This window comes from Ammospiza caudacuta, chromosome 25 (genome assembly GCF_027887145.1).
Source record: "Ammospiza caudacuta isolate bAmmCau1 chromosome 25, bAmmCau1.pri, whole genome shotgun sequence".
In the NCBI taxonomy this organism is placed as follows: Eukaryota; Metazoa; Chordata; class Aves; order Passeriformes; family Passerellidae; genus Ammospiza; species Ammospiza caudacuta.
Window position 1 is genome coordinate 5,456,184 of NC_080617.1, and position 20,787 is coordinate 5,476,970.

The 20,787-nt window shown below is 43.3% G+C and overlaps 1 protein-coding gene across 1 annotated transcript in view; it reads left to right on the top strand.

Annotated features, from left to right (window-relative positions):
• Positions 1 to 20,787, top strand: part of CSMD2 (CUB and Sushi multiple domains 2) — a 236,605-nt gene that overhangs the window by 15,562 nt on the left and 200,256 nt on the right. The window contains exon 3 of the mRNA XM_058819623.1: positions 8,054 to 8,166. Coding sequence (XP_058675606.1) covers positions 8,054 to 8,166 — 113 coding nt within the window. The remainder of the gene's footprint in view (positions 1 to 8,053; positions 8,167 to 20,787) is intronic.

Here is a 20,787-nt window from a genome sequence, read left to right on the forward strand (position 1 = left end):
AGTTGGAGATATTCAGTTCTCAGTCTCAAGGTTGTTTATTGTTTCTTATCTATAAAATTCTTTTTTCTGGGCTGCCGAGGTCCATCCAGCAGGACAGTCAAAAGCACTCTGCCTGCCTCCAGGACAGTGTTGTTATCTTTTCATACTAAAAACTGTAATGTTTACAATTACTTTCCAATGCCTATCACCTATGTTAGACAGTGAGCTTCTACCCTAAACCAATCTAAAAGTGCCACCATCACAGCAGAAGATGGAGGCCAAGAAGAAGGAGGAGAAAGGCTGGACATGCCCAGTTCCCTCCATCTTGCCTCCATATCAAAAACCCCAAAATCTACTTGTCCACCCTGTCATAACTTCACTAATATTCTACCTAAAGTGTTGTGGCTTGCAGATCTTCATATAAGGTTGGTAATTTGCTCCAGGGGTCATAATCAAACCCACAGGTGTTCTGGGCTCTGTGCCAGGGTCTCTGAGCCCCCTGGGTTCTGGGTTCTGACACTTTCTCAGCTCTGCAGCACTCCAGGAGCTCCTGGAGGATCCAGATGTGCACAAGCCCTCCAGATGTGCCCCAGGGCTGTGCAGAGGGGCAGCATCCCCTCCCTCCCACCTGCCCTGCAAGGATCATCACCCCAGGGTGGTGCAGGGGTGCCAGGCTGCTGTCACTCACCCTGCACACAGCGAGCATTGTGCCTCATTTGATGGGGAAATTTTCCCTAATAGGTGCCTTGAAATGACAGGCAGGAAAAAGCTCACCGAGCTCTGGGGTGCTGTAATTTAATGCTGGGTTAAATGACACAATCCAGTGCATTTTCATTAGATGTTCTGAGACACTTCTCCAGCATTTATGCTTTAAAGGCTGCTGGATTGCCAGCTGCAATAACTGTTTTGATTGCAGCCTGAGCTGATGGTGGGCATCCTACCAGAAAAATAATGGGCTGGGCTTTAATTATGGCACCTGCACTCCCCAAGTGCGTCAGCACGGCCCTGCTGCGTCCAAGGGATGGCAAAATGTGCAACAGATGGAGCTGAGGGGGGCTTGGAACGGGCCTGGGGGGGTGTTGGGGTTTGGGGGGAAAAGAAATGTTCAGGTGTGGCTGGATGGTGCCGAGCAGAGCAGCCAGGGGGGCTCTGAATGGGCTCAGCTCCTGTCAGAGATTGGGGACAGGGGCACTTTGCCATGGGTGCTGTGGGTCCAGAGGGGCTGCAGAGATCCAGGGAAGGCTGGAAAACTCCTGCTGGAGCTGAGGGGGCTCAGCTTGGAGAAAAAGAGGATTAGTAGGGTGTAAGAGCTGAAATGAGGGATGTGGGACTCCAGGCTGCTCTCCAAAATGCAGTTTATTCCATCCAAGAGGTTACAGCAGTCCAGGGTGGTGGGTGACAGAGCTGTGCCCACAGCTGTCAGCTCCAGCTGCAGGCAGGCCTGGAGACCCTTTGGTTTAGGTTACGGTGCATTCTATACTTTTCTTTTGGTTACAATGCATTATTTACTTTTCTTTTGGTTACAATGCATTATTTACTTTTCTTTGGTGAACATCTTAATACAGTAGAACCAATCTATACCTTAACTTTTATCTATAGCCCATCATAACTACTGTAATTGCCATATTCATGTTCCTGTTCTCCAGTCACTAAAAGTCAGTACATTACAGTTTAAGCTAGAAGTTGTTTTTCAGTTTTCTTGCAGTGGAAAATTCGGAGACCTTTTTTCTACTTGCAAGATTGGCAGGCTTGTTTGCCTGTGCTCTCTTTCTGCTTGGTAAAAAAATCATCTTGTTTGGGGTGGGTTTATCCATAAAAACCCCTTCTCACTAACACACCCTCTGCCTCCTTGGTTATCCAGTAAGACTGGCTCAGCAATTCTTTTCTTCTCTATCAAAACTTCCTTCCATCTCTATTCCTTCATCAAACTCTACATTTAAAAATCTTTCTGCCAAGCACACACGTCTGTGAGACTTTCTTGCCAAACTTTCATCCTTCCCAACAGGAGGGACCTTGTGGCTCTGCACAGCTCCTGACAGGAGGGGACAGCCCCAGGTTGGGCTCTGCTCCCAGGGAATGAGACAGGAGGAGAGGGAACGGCCTCAGGATGAATAGGAGAGGTTTAAATTGGATTTTAGGGAGAGTTTCTCCATGGAAAGGATGGTCAGGCATTGCCCAGGGAGGTTTGGAGGTGGCCAGGGAAGCGCTGGATGTGGCACTTGGGGACAAAGTGGGGATTTGGGCACAGCTTGGATTGTCCTGGAGGGCTTTTCCAACTTCCCTGATTCTGGGATTCTGGAATTCTGTCCCATGCAGGCTGAGCCTTTTGGCAGGTGGGATTTCTCACCTATGGAAGGTGCTTCTCACTGCCATCACCTCTCCCAAAACTGATTTTTCCTGCTGCAAATTGACAGCAAACCAGGAAGACTTGCAGCGTTTGTGGCACACCTGAAGCAGAGCACGAGGGATGCAAAGAGAGCAGAGGATTTCTGGCTTGATTTGTTTGGATATATTGATTTTTTTTGCAAGGGCAAGCTTATCAAGCGGCATTTCTGGCGCTGGCTTCATTTGGTTCCTCGCTGCAGGAGCAAAATTAAGCCAATGAAAACCACACTGCAGATCTCACACAATCAGCACTGGCTCCGAGCATGTTAAGGGGATAATCACTCAATAATCCATTTGGCTGGAGGTACAGAAGGAATGGAATATGATTATTCCTGCTGTTATTACTGCCCTCACCTCCATAAAAACAAGGAGTGGAGTTTGCTGCTTCCTTGCCTTGTTAGTTTGTGGGTTTTTGTGTTGCTGCCCTGAAGATCAGCAATGTCAGAATTGCTGTTTGGTGGGGAGTGATTCCTTGTTCTGTTTGCATTTTCCCTGGTTTAAATCCCTCAGATTTAGGGAGGAGGGCAGGAGAACAGTTACCAAGCAGGGATTCCTGCCAATGCTGCCTGTCCTGGGGCTTTGGAACAGCAGAGCTGAGCTTTTGAACATGGCCATGGTAAATGATTGTTCTTCAAGGGGATGCTGCCTTGGACAAGACAAGGACATCAGAGAAGACAAAAAAAAATCGGTTTTGTGTGTTGGCTGGAGGCTTGAGAGGAGAGAAGTGGCTTTTGTTGTGATCTCAGTGAGGAGCAGGAGCAGCTCCAGCTCATTCCCAGGGCAGGAGCAGCCAGGAGGGCTGGAGCTGCTGCCCAGGGATTTATTTCCCTGTCTGAAGCAGCATCTCCTGCTTCCTCCTGCCTGAGTTTGCTTTCAGTGGAGCCACCTGTGATGTTCTGTGGGCTGAGGGGATTTTTGGTGGGTGGGGAGCAGGGTTTGGTGCCTTTGGTGCTGCTCTGCTGGTTGGGACACGCAAGGGAACATCTGAGGGTCAGAGCTGCTTGGATTATCAATTTATAGAGGTTCCTCTGGAAATTGTGTCTCCAGCCAGTGTGGGCTCTGAGAACAAGCTCAGTTTATCAGTTTCTAGAGGTTCTCATGGAAATTTTCTCTCTAACCAGTGTGGGCTCTGAGAACCAGCTCAGTTTATCAAATTCTAGAGGTTCCTCTGGAAATCCTCTCTCCACTCAGTGTGGGCTCTGAGAACAAGCTCAGTTATCAAATTCTAGAGGTTCTCATGGAAATTTTCTTTACACTCAGTGTGGGTTCTGAGAGCAAGCTCAGTTTATCAGTTTCTAGAGATTCTCATGGAAATTGTGTCTCCAGTCATTGTAAGCTCTGAGAACAAGCTCAGTTATCAGTTTCTAGAGGCTCTCATGGAAATTTTGTCTCTAGCCAGTGTGGGCTCTGAGAACAAGCTCAGTTTATCAATTTCTAGAGGTTCTCCTGGAAATTCTCTCTCCAATCAGTGTGGGTTGTGAGAACAAGCTCAGTTTATCAATTTCTAGAGGTTCTCATGGAAATTGTGTCTCTGCTCAATGTGGGCTCTGAGAACAGCTCAGCTTATCAATTTCTAGAAGTTCTAGAAATTGTGTCTCCAGCCAGGGTAAGCTCTGAGAACAGCTCAGCTTATCAGTTTCTAGAGGTTCCTCTGAAAATTGTCTCTCCAGACAGGGTGAGCTCAGTTTATGAATTTCTAGAGGTCCTCATGGAAATTTTCTCTACAGCCAATGTGGGTTGTGAGAACAAGCTCAGTTTAACAATTTGTGAAGGAATTTGTAAAGGTTCTCATGGAAACTGTCTCTCCAGCCAGTGTGGCTTCTGAGAACAAGCTGAGTTTATCAATTGCTGGAGGTTCTCATGGCAAATGTCTCTCCAGCCAGTGTGGGTTGTGAGAACAAGCTCAGTTATCAATTTCTAGACGTTCTCATGGAAATTTTCAGCCAGTGTGGGCTCTGAGAACAAGCCCAGTTTATCAATTTCTAGAGGTTCTCCTGGAAATTCTCTCTCCAGCCATTGTGGGCTCTGAGCACAAGCTCAGTGACAATTTCATGCCCTCGTGCACAGGAATTTCTCTCTTAAAGCCTTGTTAGTGGAAAACAGCAGTTGTGCTGGAATAAATGCTGCAGGGCAGTGTTGTTTCAGGTAACATTTAATTCCTGTGGCTCCTGGGGGACAGCAGCTCTTCCTTACAGGTAAAGGACATGTTCCTGCTGCCCTGAATTAAAAGCAACATCTGCAAAGTGTTCTCCCCTCTGTGAGCAGAATCCACGATGCAAAAAGCTCAGCTCAGAGGGAGCAGATCCACTCTGGGTAATGAAAAGGCATTAAAAAATTCCTCTGTGATGGTGTGGGCTGATCAGGGGAAGATAAATCAGGTTCTGCTTTTATTAAAGCTGGTCCAGGCATTTCCTGGATTATTTTTTTTTTTAATGTTTCAGCAGGCCACTCTAATTAAACTGCCAAATTAATTAATAAAAAACAATGACACTTCCACTCAGCACAGTAAAAACTGAATCCTTCTGGCTCCTGGAAGCTCTGATTGTTAATAAACAGGAGCAATTGTCCTTCCAGCTTGTCCAGAGCGTGGGTTTATGCTGCGGGCTGGTCAGTGCTGCTGTGCTGACATTAAAACTTAAATCATGGGCTGGCAACTCTGTGAGCTCTGCCAATAACTGGAAATTTTGCTTCAATAAAGTTCTCAGGCAGAGCCTGTCAGTTCTCATCACTCAGAGCTCAGATGTGTGTGAAATAATATTTAGGTTTGCTCAAAGAGGAGGAAATTCCCTCACTGTCTCAGGGGCTGGTGATGACTTTGAGCAGGAATTGCTTGGGCTGGGTGCTCAGAGAAATTTAAATTATTTAAAGTCCCCGAATCTGGTTTTGTTCTGTGGGTGCCTTTTCATTCTGTGTGAAGAGAGGAAATTCCCTGAATGAAATAACATTTACAGGTATTTCCTAAAGGGACAAAGAGCTTTATATCCTGGTGATCCTGTGCCCCTCCTGGCACAAAGTCTGGCTGGATAAACCTCAGAGTGTGTTGTAAGAAGCTTTAAATTCTCTTTTTTCTTGTTTATCTCGTGCTACTCCTGCCCTTGTGATCCCTTGAGCACTCCTGATCCCAAATGATACCAAATTCCTTCAGTTCCTGCTGCTCCTGTGGTTTGTGAAGGTTTGGGTTTGGGACAGCTCAGGGATGGATCCTGAATTCCTGGTCCCAGTAATGTCAAGCAGGAATCCACTCTGGGATTGCTTTAAACTGGAAATCTGGCCAGGAATCCCCTTGGCCACGTGTAAGGAGGTTTGGAAGTTGTAAAATTGTCATTTTGGTCAACAAGCTGCTCTGGGGATGGCTCAGCACCAGGGGTTTGTGTTTGGGATTAATGCAAATCAGTAATAAACAGGTTTTTATAATAACATCAGTTGTCATGTAGCTGTGAGGCCATAAGGGAAGCAGGTGGGAGTTCCTGGATTTGTCCAGTTTTATTTTCTGCTCTTCACTCTGATTTGTGCCCATGTCCTGGGGATTCCTGCAGACCCTCTGGTCAGGCAATTTCCTGGCTGTGAGCTTGGATTTTTACCTCAGGGAGAAGGTGGGAACCATCCTTTGGTACATTTTGGATCTGTGCCCACATAAAACCCCCATCCTTGTCCTGGGGAGGACTCCCAGAACCTTCCAGCCTTTTCCATGTCAAACACTCTGGAGGCACCACTCTGAAGGCTTTAATTTGTCATTAACATCATTTTTTTTTGCCTGTTTTTTGGGTTCAGTTTAGTGCAGTTTGTAGAACACTTGAGTCAGATTTTTACTCCAAGGTTCTCAAGATATTTTAAGCATTATTGAACAAAGCCCTGGGCTCACTCAGCACCCCAAAATCTCTGTCCCAGGGCTGGGTTTGTGGAGTGTCCCAGGGCAGGTGTTGGTGACCAAGGGGTGAAACAGGGAGAGGTTTGGGACAGGAGCAGTGAGGAACCACAGGAGTGGAGAAAACCTGTGGAAAGCTGTGAAAAAATGTGAAAAATTACAGGAGCGGTTCCTGAGGGCAGGCAGGAGGTGGGAAAAGCCCAGGATTTGTTGCTCTCTGGCTGTCCCAGATGTTCTGGAGCTCTGAGCTCCTCCAGGAGAGGGATGGGATCAACCCTACTGTGGATTTTTATAGGGCAGTGATGAGTGTGACCTTGTGTGGGTTTTTTTTGTCAGGCCAGAAGTGATGAGTGTGACAGTGCTATGGGTTTCTGTAGGGCAGCGGTGGTGAGTGTGACTTTGTGTGGGTTTTTCCTGGTGAGTGTGACTTCACTGTGGGTTTTCTGCAGGTCAGAAGTGGTGTGTGACCTTGTCGTGGGTTTTCTTGGTGAGTGTGACCTTGCTGTGGGTTTTTCAGGTCAGAAGTGATGAGTGTGACCATGCTGTGGGGTTTTGGGGGCAGCAGTGGCGAGTGTGACCTCACTGTGAGTTTTTCCCGCTGAGGCTGACCTTGTGTGGGTTTTGTAGGGCAGAAATGATGATTGTGACCTTGCTGTGGTTTTTCCCTGGTGGGACTGACCTTGTGTGGGTTTTTGTAGGGCAGCAGTGGTCAGTGTGTGTAGGGGGACACACAGTATGGGTGAACGAAGGTAATGGAGAATGTAATCTTGTCCCCCTACGAGTTGCAGCTGGAACCAATTACTAAGATTAGTAACAGGCCACACCTGTAGCCAATAAGAACAATGGTACAAAAGAGTGGATTGGTGGGATCTGGAGTAATTTGGCTGCTGCAAGGCCCAAGAACAGTCAATGCTTAGAGGAGCTGCCTGTGAGAAACATTGAGGAGGTACAAAACTCTGGCACTATGGAATCCTTACACTTTAATGACAATAGAGCTGTTGTGATATGTAAGACAACAAGCGTGGCCTTGGGTGGCTTTTTTGCCAGGTCAGAAGTGATGAGTGTGACCTTGCTGTGGGTTTTTCAGGTCAGAAGTGATGAGTGTGACCATGCTGTGGGGTTTTGTGGGGCAGCAGTGGCGAGTGTGACCTCACTGTGAGTTTTTCCCGCTGAGGCTGACCTTGTGTGGGTTTTGTAGGGCAGAAATGATGATTGTGACCTTGCTGTGGTTTTTCCCTGGTGGGACTGACCTTGTGTGGGTTTCCCTGGTGGGGCTGACCTGGCTGTGGGTTTTTTTCCAGGTCAGAAGTGGTGAATGTGACTTTGTGTGGGTTTTTGTAGTGTAACAATGATGAGTGTGACCTTTTGTGTGTTTTTTTGGTGAGTGTGACCTGGCTGTGGGTTTCCCTGGTGGGACTGACCTCACTGTGGGTTTTTCCTGGTGAGTGTGACCTCGCTGTGGGTTTTTCCTGGTGGGGCTGACCTTGCTATGGACTTTTGTAGGGCCGCAATGGTGATTGTGACCTTGTGTGCATTACTCTGGTGAGTGTGACCTTGCTGTGGGTTTTCCCTGGTGGGGCTGACCTTGCTGTGGACTTTTGTAAGGCAGTGCTGAGTGTGATCTCACTATGGGTTTTTTCTACTGAATTTGACCTTGTGTGTGTTTTTCCCGATGAGTGTGACCTGGCTTTGGGTTTTCCCTGGTGGGGCTGACCTCACTGTGGATTTTTCCCTACGAGTGTCACCTTGTGTGGGTTTTCCCTGTGATTGTGACCTCTCTGTGGGTTTTCCCTGTTGTGCCTGACCCTGCGTGTGTTTCTGCAGGCTGACAGGGTTCCAGCTGCCCGCTCCCATCGTCAGCACGGGCCTGGTGCTGTCCCTGTGGCTCATCAGTGACTACGCCGTCAGTGCCCAAGGCTTCCAGGCCAGCTACGAGGGTGAGTCCAGGAGGGGCTGGGGATTGCACCTGGGAGGTGGGAACTGAGCTGCAGGGTCTGCACCATGAGCTGCACATCTCTGCCTCACCGTTGTGTCATTTAATCTGGTGTTTTTTCAGCACTTAAATTGCTGATTCCTTCCAGCAGAGCGGGGTTTTTTTTTTTTGTTAAAAGTGTGCTCTGGCTGAATTCCCTGAATTCTATTCGGGCAGGTGAAGGTTTTGGGATAGATGAGGATGTCAGGAGATAGGTGAAGATTTGGGGGCAGATGAGGGTTTTGGGACAGGTGAGGATGTCAGGGCAGGTGAGGATTTTGGGATAAGTGAAGATATCAGGACAGGTGAAAGTTTTGGGCAGGTGAAGGTTTTGGAGCAGCTGAGGATGTCAGGACAGGTAAAGGTTTTGGGATAGGTGGAAGTTTTGGAATAGGTGAGGATGTTAGAGCAGGTGAAGCTTTTGGGACAGGTGAAGCTTTTGGAGCAGCTGAGGATGTCAGGACAGGTGAAAGTTTTGGGCACGTGAGGCTGTTGGGACAGATGAGGATATCAGAGCAGGTGGAAGTTTTGGGGCAGGTGAGGATATCAGGACAGGTGATGGTTTTGGGTAGGTGAAATTTTTGGGACAAGTGAGGATGTTAGAACAGGTGAAGGTTTTGGGACAGGTGAGGATTTTGAGCCTAGGTGAAGCTGTTGGGGCAGGTGAGGATTTTGGGATAGGTAAGGATGTCAGGGTAGGTGAAGGTTTTGGTGCAGGTGAGGATTTTGGGACAGGTGATATCAGAGCAGTTGAAGATTTTGGGTAGGTGAAGGTTTTGGTGCATGTGAGGATTTTGGGATGGGTGAAGATTTGGGGGCAGGTGAAGATTTTAGGACAGGTGATCTCACCCATTGGGAGGAAAGTCAAATCCATTTACAAAACCGCTTTCCCCCCCAAATTTTCCCAATTTGTTTCATCTTTTCCCATTTGCAGCCCCTGTGCTGTAGAACCCCTGTCAGTCTCTGTGTGAGACCCTCCCAAATCCTGGGGCAGAGGACACGCTGCTGCTTTTTGCACTTTCTTGACATTTCCAGTTCATTTTTTTGGCATTTACACACAGCTCCTTGTACACTTTGTAATGTTCTTTTATTACCTTGATGCTGCAGGAAATGTTGTACAAAGGCTGGGGCCAGGGCTGCCCTTTAGTCACACACATCTGAAACGATCTGGGCTTTGTTTGACTGGTGATTAGGAGGCTTTCAAGGCTCTAACTGAAGGGGGAAAATAAATGTATTTAAAACTTAACCTGAGCCACAGTGACAGAGAGAGCGTTGGCGTAAATCAGAGTTTTGTCCTGAGGGTAGGAGAAGGGTTCACTTGCTGAAATACCACCCTGAGCCCGCCCCAAAGGAAATTATTCATATTTTGGGTGTTAATTAAGGCTGAAGGAGTGATTGTGATTCAGTTCTTTGGGTGCTGGATTCCAAAATGCAGGGAGTTCTCAGAAATTTGGGCCTGGAAGCCAAAGCTTAGAATTGAAGCCAGGATTTGATCTGAGACCTTGGGAAAAGCTCCCAAACTGAGGTGCTGGAAATGAGAATGTGGATTTGTAGTTTAAACAGAGACGCATGAAGTTAAGAAGAGGAAAATTTAGAGTTTTGGAGTTTAAGATCTAGAAAAAATAAAAGTAATTACGAAGGAGTTTGGAATGCAGTGGTGTAGGTCTGTGTCATTGGCCAACACTGCTGCATGGGTTCATAATATGAAATATTTAAGGATTGGGTCAAAAATAGACATATCCTTGTTAGCAATGTTTTATTGATCAATAAATCCTTAAAACATCTTGTAACTAAAGAGTGTTGTGACCTCCTGGCCCATGCTGTAACAATGTGAGCCAAACTCACCCTTCCTGCCTGTGGAGAAGACAAAAACAAATCTAAAAACTCAAAAGTCCCATCCATAACTCATTCAAAATCCCCATACCTGGGAATCTTGGTTTGATTTGTGGGATTTTAGTGTATTTGGGTCTGTGGGATGTTACTTTATTTGGATTTGTGGGATTTCAGTTAATTTGAGTTTGTGGCGTTTTAGTTTATAGGGGTTTCTGGGATTTTGTTCATTTTAGGTTTGTGGTGTTTTAGTTCATTTGGGTTTTTGGGTTTTACTTTATTTGGGTATTTGGGTTTTTGGGATTTTAGGTCATTTGGATTTTTGGGTTTTACTCTATTTGGGTCTGTGGGATTTTACTCTATTTGGGTTTGTTGGGGTTTTATTTATTTGGCTTTGTGAGATTTTAGTTTATAGGGTTTTCTGGGATTTTACTCTGTTTGGATTTGTGGGATTTTAGTTTGGTTTGAATTTGTGGTTTTTAGTTTGGTTTGCCTTTGTTTGCTTTGGATTTTCCTCCACCAAGGACACTCCCAGCCTACCAAACCCAGCAGCTCATTTGGGCAACTTTTAGACAAAAATCTCCATTATTGGGTCCCCAAATCCCACAAGAACTCAAACTGATCCCACAACAGAGCCAAACTCCAGCTGGGAAAAGGGAGAAGTGCAGCAGCTTAAAAATGTGGGAATGGAGCCCCCAAAATCCCATTTGGGGAGAGGAGAGAGCCTTGGACCAGCACAAAAATGATTTAGGGGCTGCTGTGGAAAAAGGACTGAGGAACTGAAAATCTGTCAGCATTTCTTGGAAAATTGGGAGAACAGAGAGGATTTCATTTCCATTTCAATAAAATGCTTTGATCTCAAGGTAATTTTTTTTACTTAGGAGCTTCCAGGAAACACCAGCAGTTCAGGGAGCTCCGTTTTCAGCACGTCTCATTTAGAAAATATCGAAATTAAATGCTTTCATGCTTTCAGCATCCCTAAATTTGTTTTTTCTCCCTGTTTACTGTCCCTTGAATTCAGCATGATTTCCTAATTAGCCCTGTTCACCCTCAGACTGGGGGATTTTTCCTTCTTTTCTCACTAAAGGATTTTTTCTTTTTTCCCAGCCCCAACCCAGCTGTGGAGTCCTGAATTTCCTTTCAGCTGCTGATTTTATTTTTGTTTTTTGGAGCCAGTTATAAATAATCCTAGTTAAATTTGACTGGGTTGTGATTCTTGACAGCCTCATCTGGTGGAAAAAAATGTCTTCTAAAAATGTAGAAATGCCCATTTTTATTTTTTTTTTTGTTTGTCCTGGAAGATGTGTGAGGCTGGAATTAATTCCTGTCCTTGCTGCCTCACACCTGAGGAATTCACTCAGAGCTGACTTGAAATAAATCAGGCAAATTTGAGTGAGAGGAAAAGTGACACAAATTCCACAGAAATAATGAAAATAAAGCAGGGGATAGAGAGCAGGTGGTTTATTTGTTTACTAATGAAGGGATAAAAGAAGATTAAATTATTAAAGTAAATTCAGTTATTATAGAGCCACCACCTCTGGGTGCTGTTAGAGCAGAGGGTGACAAATAAAAAGGGATTTAAGGAAAAGCACAATTGTGGAAGTTTTTGGGTTGGAAAAAACCTTCCCAAATCCAACTTTGGGGCAATCCCCAAGCAGATCATGGGGGTTTATTTTCAGTTATATCCTTGTCAGGACACAATTTATAAATCTAATTGTAGAAGAGGGATATAAATATATATAAAAAAGGGGTGAATATATAAAATAAAATATATAAAATAAAATATATAAAATAAAATATATAAAATAAAATATATAAAATAAAATATATAAAATAAAATATATAAAATAAAATATATAAAATAAAATATATAAAATAAAATATATAAAATAAAATATATAAAATAAAATATATAAAATAAAATATATAAAATAAAATATATAAAATAAAATATATAAAATAAAATATATAAAATAAAATATATAAAATAAAATATATAAAATAAAATATATAAAATAAAATATATAAAATAAAATATATAAAATAAAATATATAAAATATATACTTTTATATATAGATATAGGTGAAAATCTGTTTTAAAAGGATAGAGATAAAACCCGATATTAAAAATTAATATTTTAAATATGAATTGATATAAAATACTCCTATATTTAAGTAAAATAAAAATGAAGAGGGCTCTGTAAAAGTAGAGGGATGCAAGAATGTCAGATGCAATTTTTTTTTAGAAAAACTCAATTGTGGAACTTAGAATTTTAATTTTAGGGTGGGTTTTTTCCTTTTTGGTAGTCTGGGTTTTTCCTCCCCAAAAGCAAAATTCAGTGGGAGTTCCTGGAGGGACCCAGGACCCTTTTTTAAAGGGATATAAAGTGACTATTAAAAAAAAATATATATATATATAATATATTAAAAAATTATATATACATAAGAAACATAAAATACATTAATATTTAAGTAAAATATTTTTAAAATGCCTTTTTAAAGGAACCTTCCTCTTTGTAACTTAATATTTTAATTAAAATTTTAAAATTTTAATATTAGGGCGGGGTTTTTGTTGGTGGTCTGGATTTCTCCCCCCCCCCACAAAAAAGCAGAATTCAGTGGGAATTCCTGGGTTGAAGCAGGGCCCTGTGGATCCCTGAGGAAATCCAGGGGATGAAACTTTTCCCTTCCCAAGACATCGATGGCAGCTGCAGCGAATTCTCTCAGCAAACACTGATTGAAAAGGAGCAATTAGGGCTGCACCAACACTGCTCATTTTCAGGAATTAGAGGCGTTAAATCCCCAGGGAAAGGAGCTGGAGCTGTTTGGAGATAAATACTGGGCTCATTCTTCACAGGCTCTTTGCAGAGTTGTGCAAACAGATGGAGAAAATACAATTAAATTGTGTTTTTATTGCTGCTTCCGTCCCTCTCGGAGCATTCCTGGCTCTGGGGTTTTTTTGGGGATGTTGTTGCTGCAATTCTCCCTTTTCCCAGCTGGAGTTTGGCTCTGTTGTGGGATCAGTTTGAGTTCTTGTGGGATTTGGGGACTCAATAATGGAGATTTTTGTCTAAAAGTTGCCCAAATGAGCTGCTGGGTTTGGTAGGCTGGGAGTGTCCTTGATGGAGGAAAACCCAAAGGAAACAAAGGCAAACCAAGCTAAAAACCACAGACCCAAATGAAGTAAAATCCTAAAAATCCAAATGATCTAAAGTCCCACAAATGCAAATAATCTAAAATCTCACGGACCCAAATAAAGAAAAAAAAACCCAAATCAAACAAATTAAAATCTTACAAAAGAAATTAAAAACCCACAAAGCCAACCAGCCAGAAAATCCACAAAAGCGAAACGAATAAGCCACAAAGCTTATTTGTTATTATAAATTAAGAACGACAAACTCAAATAAATGAAAAGACACAAAACAAACTAAAACCCACAAATCCAAATAAAGTAAAAACCACAAACCAAATAAACTAAAAACCACACATCCAAATTAAACTAAAAACCACTAAACCAACCAAATTAAAATCCACCAAATCCAAACAAACAAAAAACCCGAACTGAAAACCACAAACCAAACATAACCCCAAATTAAAGAACACACAAAGCCAAGCTAAAGACCATAAACCAAACAAACTGAAATGACACAAAACTAACCAAATTGAAATCCACAAAACCCAAACAAATAAAAAACCCAAATTAAAAACCACAAACCCAAATAAAGACCACAAACCCAAATAAACTAAAAACCACTAAACAAACACAAAACCCAAATTAAGAATGAATGAAGCCAAACAAACTAAAAACCCACAAACCAAACAAACTGAAAACCACAAAACCAATCAAATTAACATAAACCCCAAACTAATTCTCCACAAGCCCAAACAAGCAAAAAAACCCAAACTAAACCCCACAAACCCAAATAAACGAAAGACCACAAACTAAATAAACAAAAAAAACCACAAACCAAACAAACTAAGGACCCAAACAAAAGAACACGCGGAGCCAAACAAACAAAAACCCCAAATTAAAGACCACAAACCCAAACAAAAAGCTCAAACTAAGGAACACACAAAGCCAAACAAACAAAAACTCCATAAAACCGAACAAACGTTCTGCTGTGGATATTGAGGGTGAGTTCCCAAATTTCCAATATTAATAAAGAGCTAAATGCAGAACGAGCTGGGAATGCTGATGGGAAGTTCCCACTTGGAATCCTGGAAAGGTTTGGGTCGGTTTTGGGTTCAAAATTGATCCCATTCTCCTCTTTCCAGGGCAGGGACACCTTCCATGATCCCAGGGTGCTCCTTGGACAGGATGCTCTGGGAATTCCATCCCAACCCCTCCCACCCTCCCAGGGAATAATTCCATCCCAATTCCTGACCAAAACCTTCAGCTGAGACAAATCTTATCACCTTTTAACAATTTTACTGCTTTCAGATTCCTCCTGAGCTTCAGGGCTGTCTGGCATCCTGTGGTGTTTGGAAAGTGGGGAAACAATGCCTGAATATCCTGAATATTTATTGGATTTTCCTCATCCCTTCTCCTGAGCTGTGCTCAGTTAGGAAAATCAAGTTTGTAGCCCCTTCACAGCTTGTGGTGATAAATCCAAGGAGCAAACAGCATGGCAGGCCATAAAATCCTGGATTTTGGGGTGTGCCAGCACAGGAACTTTAATTTGCTGGTTTTTTGTGGGTTTTTTTCCCTGGATTCCATGGAAAAGCAGGAGGGCAGGGCAGGACTGTCGATAGTATTGAGTGCCAGGGCTGTTGTGCACAGGGCAGTGTCTGCAGGAGGAGATGGATAATTAGATTTCAAGCCTGGCCCTGCATTGATTGTGTCCCCAATTAAGTGGTTTCCCACCTCATATCAAACATTTGCTTTGCCTTGAGCAGGTTTTTCATGGGGAATTTTACTTTTTCCATGTCCCTGGTCACAACCTGCAGCTCCTGGTCCATTTCCATGTGCCACGGGTTGGGAAATGAAGGATTTGGCACAAAAATTCCCTGGCAGTGACGTGTGTGGGATGGTGGATGGGAATCTGGAATCAGAATCCCTCACCTGGGCTTTTTATCCCAAATTAACCCCAATTCCTGCTGGTGCTTGGGGTCTGTGCCAGCACTGGGAGAACCGATGTGAATAAAAACCTTTACTTTGGGTCAAAAAACACCCCCAAAAAAATCCCCTCCTGCAGCATTTAGACAGCAGTTGCTGTTTTCTGGCCAACTCCCAGAGCACAGCAAAGCCACCTGAGAGATCCAAAGCTGCCTTTTAAATCCTATTTAGCTGTTTATTTCCACTTTGCTGCTGAACAAAACAACAAAAAAAATGACAGAACAGAGCTGGAATTGTTCTCCTGGTCACCAGCACATTGCAGGCAGTGCCACTCCAGCCTTGCCAGGGGAGGGAATGGCAAATTGGCATGGCAGGGGTGATGCAGTTTTATTTTTTTGCCAGCCTTGGCAGGAGCTGTTTGAGTGCTGCTCTGTGGTGTCCAATAAATTTGGGGATGTAAAACGCAGCCAGGTGTCTGCCCTGAGCAGCTCAGGGCTGCAGCAGGTGCTCAGGAACTCATAAAGCCAAAAAAAAAAATCTTGATTAGAGAGTGAAGGGATAAATGGGAATTTGGCTGTGCTGGGAATTTAGCTGGGTTTCCCTGGGAATTTGGGGGTTTTGTTCATGAATTCACAATTTTAGGTGGGGAAAGGGACAGAAAGGAGGATTGGGGATGTTCACTGAGCTTGGATCTGGATCCAGGAGCTTCCCATGAGTTCCCAAAGTCAAATATCCTTGGGGTGGGTGCAGGAGCTGCAGCTGAGAGAGGGGAAACGCCTTAAAAACTGAATTTCCATAGATTTTCCTGCCTGTGCCTCTCCTGTGAGCCTGTGACCCTCAGCTGGTGATTCCAAAGGATCTTCCTGGTGGAGTCAACTCATCCAGAACATTCCTCAGGGTGGGAACACCTGGATTTTGGGTTTCCTGAGGCGCAGGATGGGCTGAGCTTGGTGCTGCATCACTGAGCACAACGCACCAGCAGGGAAATAAAAACTCAGGATTCAGATTTCCAGAGCTCAGAGTTCAGATTTCCAAAGCTCCTGGAGTGCTCAGTGGGATTTTTGGTGCTGTGGGATTTTTTTGAGCTGTAAAATCCTGGAATCCTTGTCCTGGGAATGGCACTGACCAGGATTTACTGGGGATTTCTGTCCTGGTAAACTGGGGTTTGGTGCTGTGGATGTGCTGCTCCTGCGTCTTCCTGTTGTTCCAATGAAGACAGAAGGAAAATTCCCACTTAAATCCATGTGGATTTGGGATTTTCCTGCTTTTCCCCCCAATCCAGCCAACAGAGCCGGGTCCCTGAGTGTTCCCACTGCTCCAATGAAGGCAGAGAGAAAAATCCCTCTGAAATCAGTGTGAATTTGGGATTTTCCTGCGTTTCCCCTCCCAATCAGGATTGAGTGGCTGTGGATTTGCTGCTCCCATTCCTTTTGCTCTTCCCATTTTTCCAACGAGGGCAGAGGGAAAAGTCCCACTGAAAACCATGTGAATTTGGAATTTTCCTGCTTTTCCCTTCCCAATCAGGATTTAGTGGCTGCAGATGTGCTGCTCTTGCTGTCCCTGAGTGTTCCCAATTTTCCAGCGAGGGCAGAAGGAAAAATCTCACTGAAATCCATTTGAATTTGGGATTTTCCTGCTTTTCACCCCAATCCAGCCAACAGAGCCGGGTCCCTGAGTGTTCCCACTGCTCCAATGAAGGCAGAGAGAAAAATCCCTCTGAAATCAGTGTGAATTTGGGATTTTCCTGCGTTTCCCCTCCCAATCAGGATTTAGTGGCTGTGGATTTGCTGCTCCCATTCCTTTTGCTCTTCCCATTTTTCCAACGAGGGCAGAGGGAAAAGTCCCACTGAAATCCATGTGAATTTGGAATTTTCCTGCTTTTCCCTTCCCAGTCAAGATTTAGTGGCTGCAGATGTGCTGCTCTTGCTGTCCCTGAGTGTTCCCAATTTTCCAGCGAGGGCAGAAGGAAAAATCTCACTGAAATCCATTTGAATTTGGGATTTTCCTGCTCTTCACCCCAGTCCAGCCAACAGAGCCAGGTCCTTGATTGTTCCCACTGCTCCAATGAAGGCAGAGAGAAAAATCCCTCTGAAATCAGTGTGAATTTGGGATTTTCCTGCGTTTCCCCTCCCAATCAGGATTGAGTGGCTGTGGATTTGCTGCTCCCATTCCTTTTGCTCTTCCCATTTTTCCAATGAGGGCAGAGGGGAAAATCCCCCATAAATCCATGTGTTTTTGGGATTTTCCTGTTTTTCTCCCCCAATCCAGAGCCACATCCCAGGGCTGGATAATTTTCTCCCCATCAGGATCCTCTCCAGGGAAGGAAGAGTCAAACTTTCCTCTTTTTTTTTTTTTTTTTTTTTTTTTTTTTTTTTTTTTTTTTTTTTTTTTTTTTTTTTTTCCTTTTTAGCCACACAAAAGATTTTCATTACTTCAACGAGCTCCCAGCCAGTCTGCTTTAATATCCCACTAATTGATTTTAAGGCTTGGAAGCAGCAGAGCTAATTAGCATTTGCTGACTCAGCCCCAAGCCCCCCTCCCTCAGATATTGACCCGTGTTTGCTGCAGCCCTAAATGAAGTCGGGGGAATATTAAGTGTCTCCTATTGGCGTGTGATTTGCATATGCAAATGAGCCCAATCAGGAGGCTCTATTAAAGCATTTAAGCAAATTCAAGTGACACTTGCAGTGAAGGAGCTGCCACTCCTGGCTGAGGGAGGAGATGGAAAAAACAGTGCAGGAGCCTCTGAGGGAACTCTGGAGCTTGAATTTGTCCCATTTTACTGCTTGAATTTTCCCCATTTTGGTGCTTTAATTTGGTCTATTTTGGTGCTGAATTTGGTCCGTTTTGTTGCTTTAATTTTTCCCATTTTGGTGCTGAATTTGGTCCATTTTGATGCCTCATTTGTCCCGTGATGGTACTTTAATTTTTCCCATTATGCTGCTTTAATTTTTCACATTTTGGTGCTGAATTTGTCTCGTTTTGGTGCTGATTTTGGCCCATTTTGGTGCTTTAATTTGGTCAGTTTTGATGCTTAATTTCTCCCATTTTGATGCTGAATTTGGCCCATTATGGTGCTTGAGTTTGGCCCATTTTGGTGCTGAATTTGTCCCATTTTACTGCTTGAATTTGGCCCATTTTGGTGCTGAATTTGTCCCAATTTAATGCTTAATTTGGCCCATTTATGGTTCTTTAATTTTTCCCATTTTGATGCTTAATTTGGTCCAGTTTGGTGCTGAATATATCCAGTTTTACTGCTTGAGTTTGGCCCATTTTGGTGCTGAATTTGGTCCATTTTGCTGCTTAATTTGGCCCATTATAGTTCTTTAATTTGTCCCATTTTGATGCTTAATTTGGTGCATTTTGGTGCTGAATATGTCCAGTTTTACTGCTTGAGTTTGGCCCATTTTGGTGCTGAATTTTTCCCATTTTGGTGCTGAGCTTGTCCAGTTTTACTGCTTGAATTTGGCCAATTTTGGTACTTAATTTGGCTCATTTTGGTGCTGAATTTGGCCCATGTTGGTGCTTAATTTTTCCCATTATGGTGCTTTAATTTGATCCATTTTGATGCTTGAATTTTACCCATTTTGGTGCTGAATTTGTCCCATTATGGCTCTTTATTTTGGCCCATTTTGGTGCTGAATTTTTCCCGTTTTGATGCTGATTTGACCCATTTTACTGCTGAATCATTCTATTTGTATCAAACACATCTATTAATATATATAAATCCAGGTGTTTCTCCTCTTTTGGATCAAACCCCCACATCCAAATCTTTATGATCCCAACAAATCCCATGAAATTCTGGGAGCACTTTTCATCCTGATGGGGGGAAAAATATGAGCTCATTCAATTCCAGAGAGCTTCTGGTGCCAAAGCAAGGGAGAAGAACAACAAAAAAATCCCATTTTTTCTGCCTGGGAATGGGCAGTGAGCAGTGCAGAATGGAGGGAGGGGAATTTGGCAGCTCTGATGTTATTCCACAAACAGGCAGCGTGGCACGGCTGGATATTTTCAGCTTTGCACAAAAGCTGAGGGGAAAGAAAGAGGCTGGGTAAAAAAAGCTTGGGGAAAATGGGTTCCAAATAACCCATTCAGAGCCCAAAACTGAGTCCAGAGCAGTTTTCCCTTTTTTGTTTCTCCCTGGTGGCTTTTAGGAAGAATTTGTCCTTAAATTACTTATTTATTGCTGGAATTTAAGTGGAATTTTTATCTGACTTTCCTCTGGGAGTGTGGAAATTCCATCTCCTGGTTGAAGGGACGAATCTGAATTTCCCAAAACGAATTGTGAAATGCCGATTTGTGAAATGAATGGATTATTTTGCCCTGGCCTCATGGAGGAAGCAGATTTTCAGGAATATTTCTTTCCTCTCATTTTTTCCCCATTTTTATTTCATTCTGGTGGGTTTTCCCCATAGCTGGGTGTCCCATTTGTACAAATCCACATCATTTTATCCTGGATTTGGGATCATCTCCTGCTTCAGCCTCTTCCCAACCCCTCCATCCCTTTCAGAGCCCAAAACTGAGTCCAGAGCAGTTTTCCCTTTTTTGTTCCTCCCTGATGGTTTTTAGGAAGAATTTGTCCTTAAATTACTTATTTATTCTTGTGAAGCATCTGGAATTTTAACTGGAATTTTCACCTGACTTTCCTCTGGGAGTGTGGAAATTCCATCTCCTGGTTGGGTCCCAGAATTCATATTCCAGACATTTTCTTATATATTTAAAAATATTTATAGATTTAATGCTCTAAACTAAACCAGAGGAATATTTTTTTTTTTCCATTTAAAATACATTGGAATAATGATTATTGTTTTTAACCTGCTCCTCAGTGCCAACTCTCATCCTATAAAATTAAGCCAGGAGCACAGAATAGGAGGAAAAATTTGTTTATTCCCTACTTATTTATTTATTATAAAATTTATTTATTCCCTATTTATTTATCCCATTCATTGTGTTTTGATGGGAATTCCCAACCACGTCTTGGTGGTTTTATCCCAAACCATCTCCCAGCATTTCAGTAATGGGATTTTGTGTCCTCAGGCTGCTAAAGAAGGAATTCAGCAGGAAAAAAAAAACAACTTCCTGGAAGTCAAATTCCTGTTCTACATTTGTAATTCTGCATGAGCAGACCCAGAGCAGCTGGAATTTGGATATTTTACAGAAAAATCCGTGTTCTGCTGCAAGGGCAATGGAGCAGAGCACAACAAAGCCCTGGAGCAATTTGTGTGAGCAGCAATTGGAGCCCTGAAATTCCCCCTGGAAATTCCAGGGGCAGCCTTGGAAGCAGTGGCTGGGAGCAGAGCAGGGATATTCGGTTTTTTTTTCGTGGAGAAAACAGCTGGGAAAGGAAATTTTTGGGATCTTGGAGAAGGGTCAGGTGGTGTTGCGCCTGTGCAGGTTGTGCAGCCCATGAAACTCTGATTTTTGTGGAATTCTGGGATTTGCAGAAGAAGATTCAGGGCAGTTGGGAGGGTTTTTATTTGGGTTTTTTTGGGGTTCAGTCCAGCCCTTTCTCTTCCCCCTTACTCTGAGTCCTTTAAAGCAGATCTGAGTCCTGTTTCCATGACAATGTTTGTACAGTGGATGCTTTACAGTATGGATATATAGATTTTTTCATTTGTAACAACTCCCCTGCATGAATTCGTGGTGTGTTTAAGGTCTCCTTGAGCTGTTTGGAACATTTATTCCAAATTTTATACATAT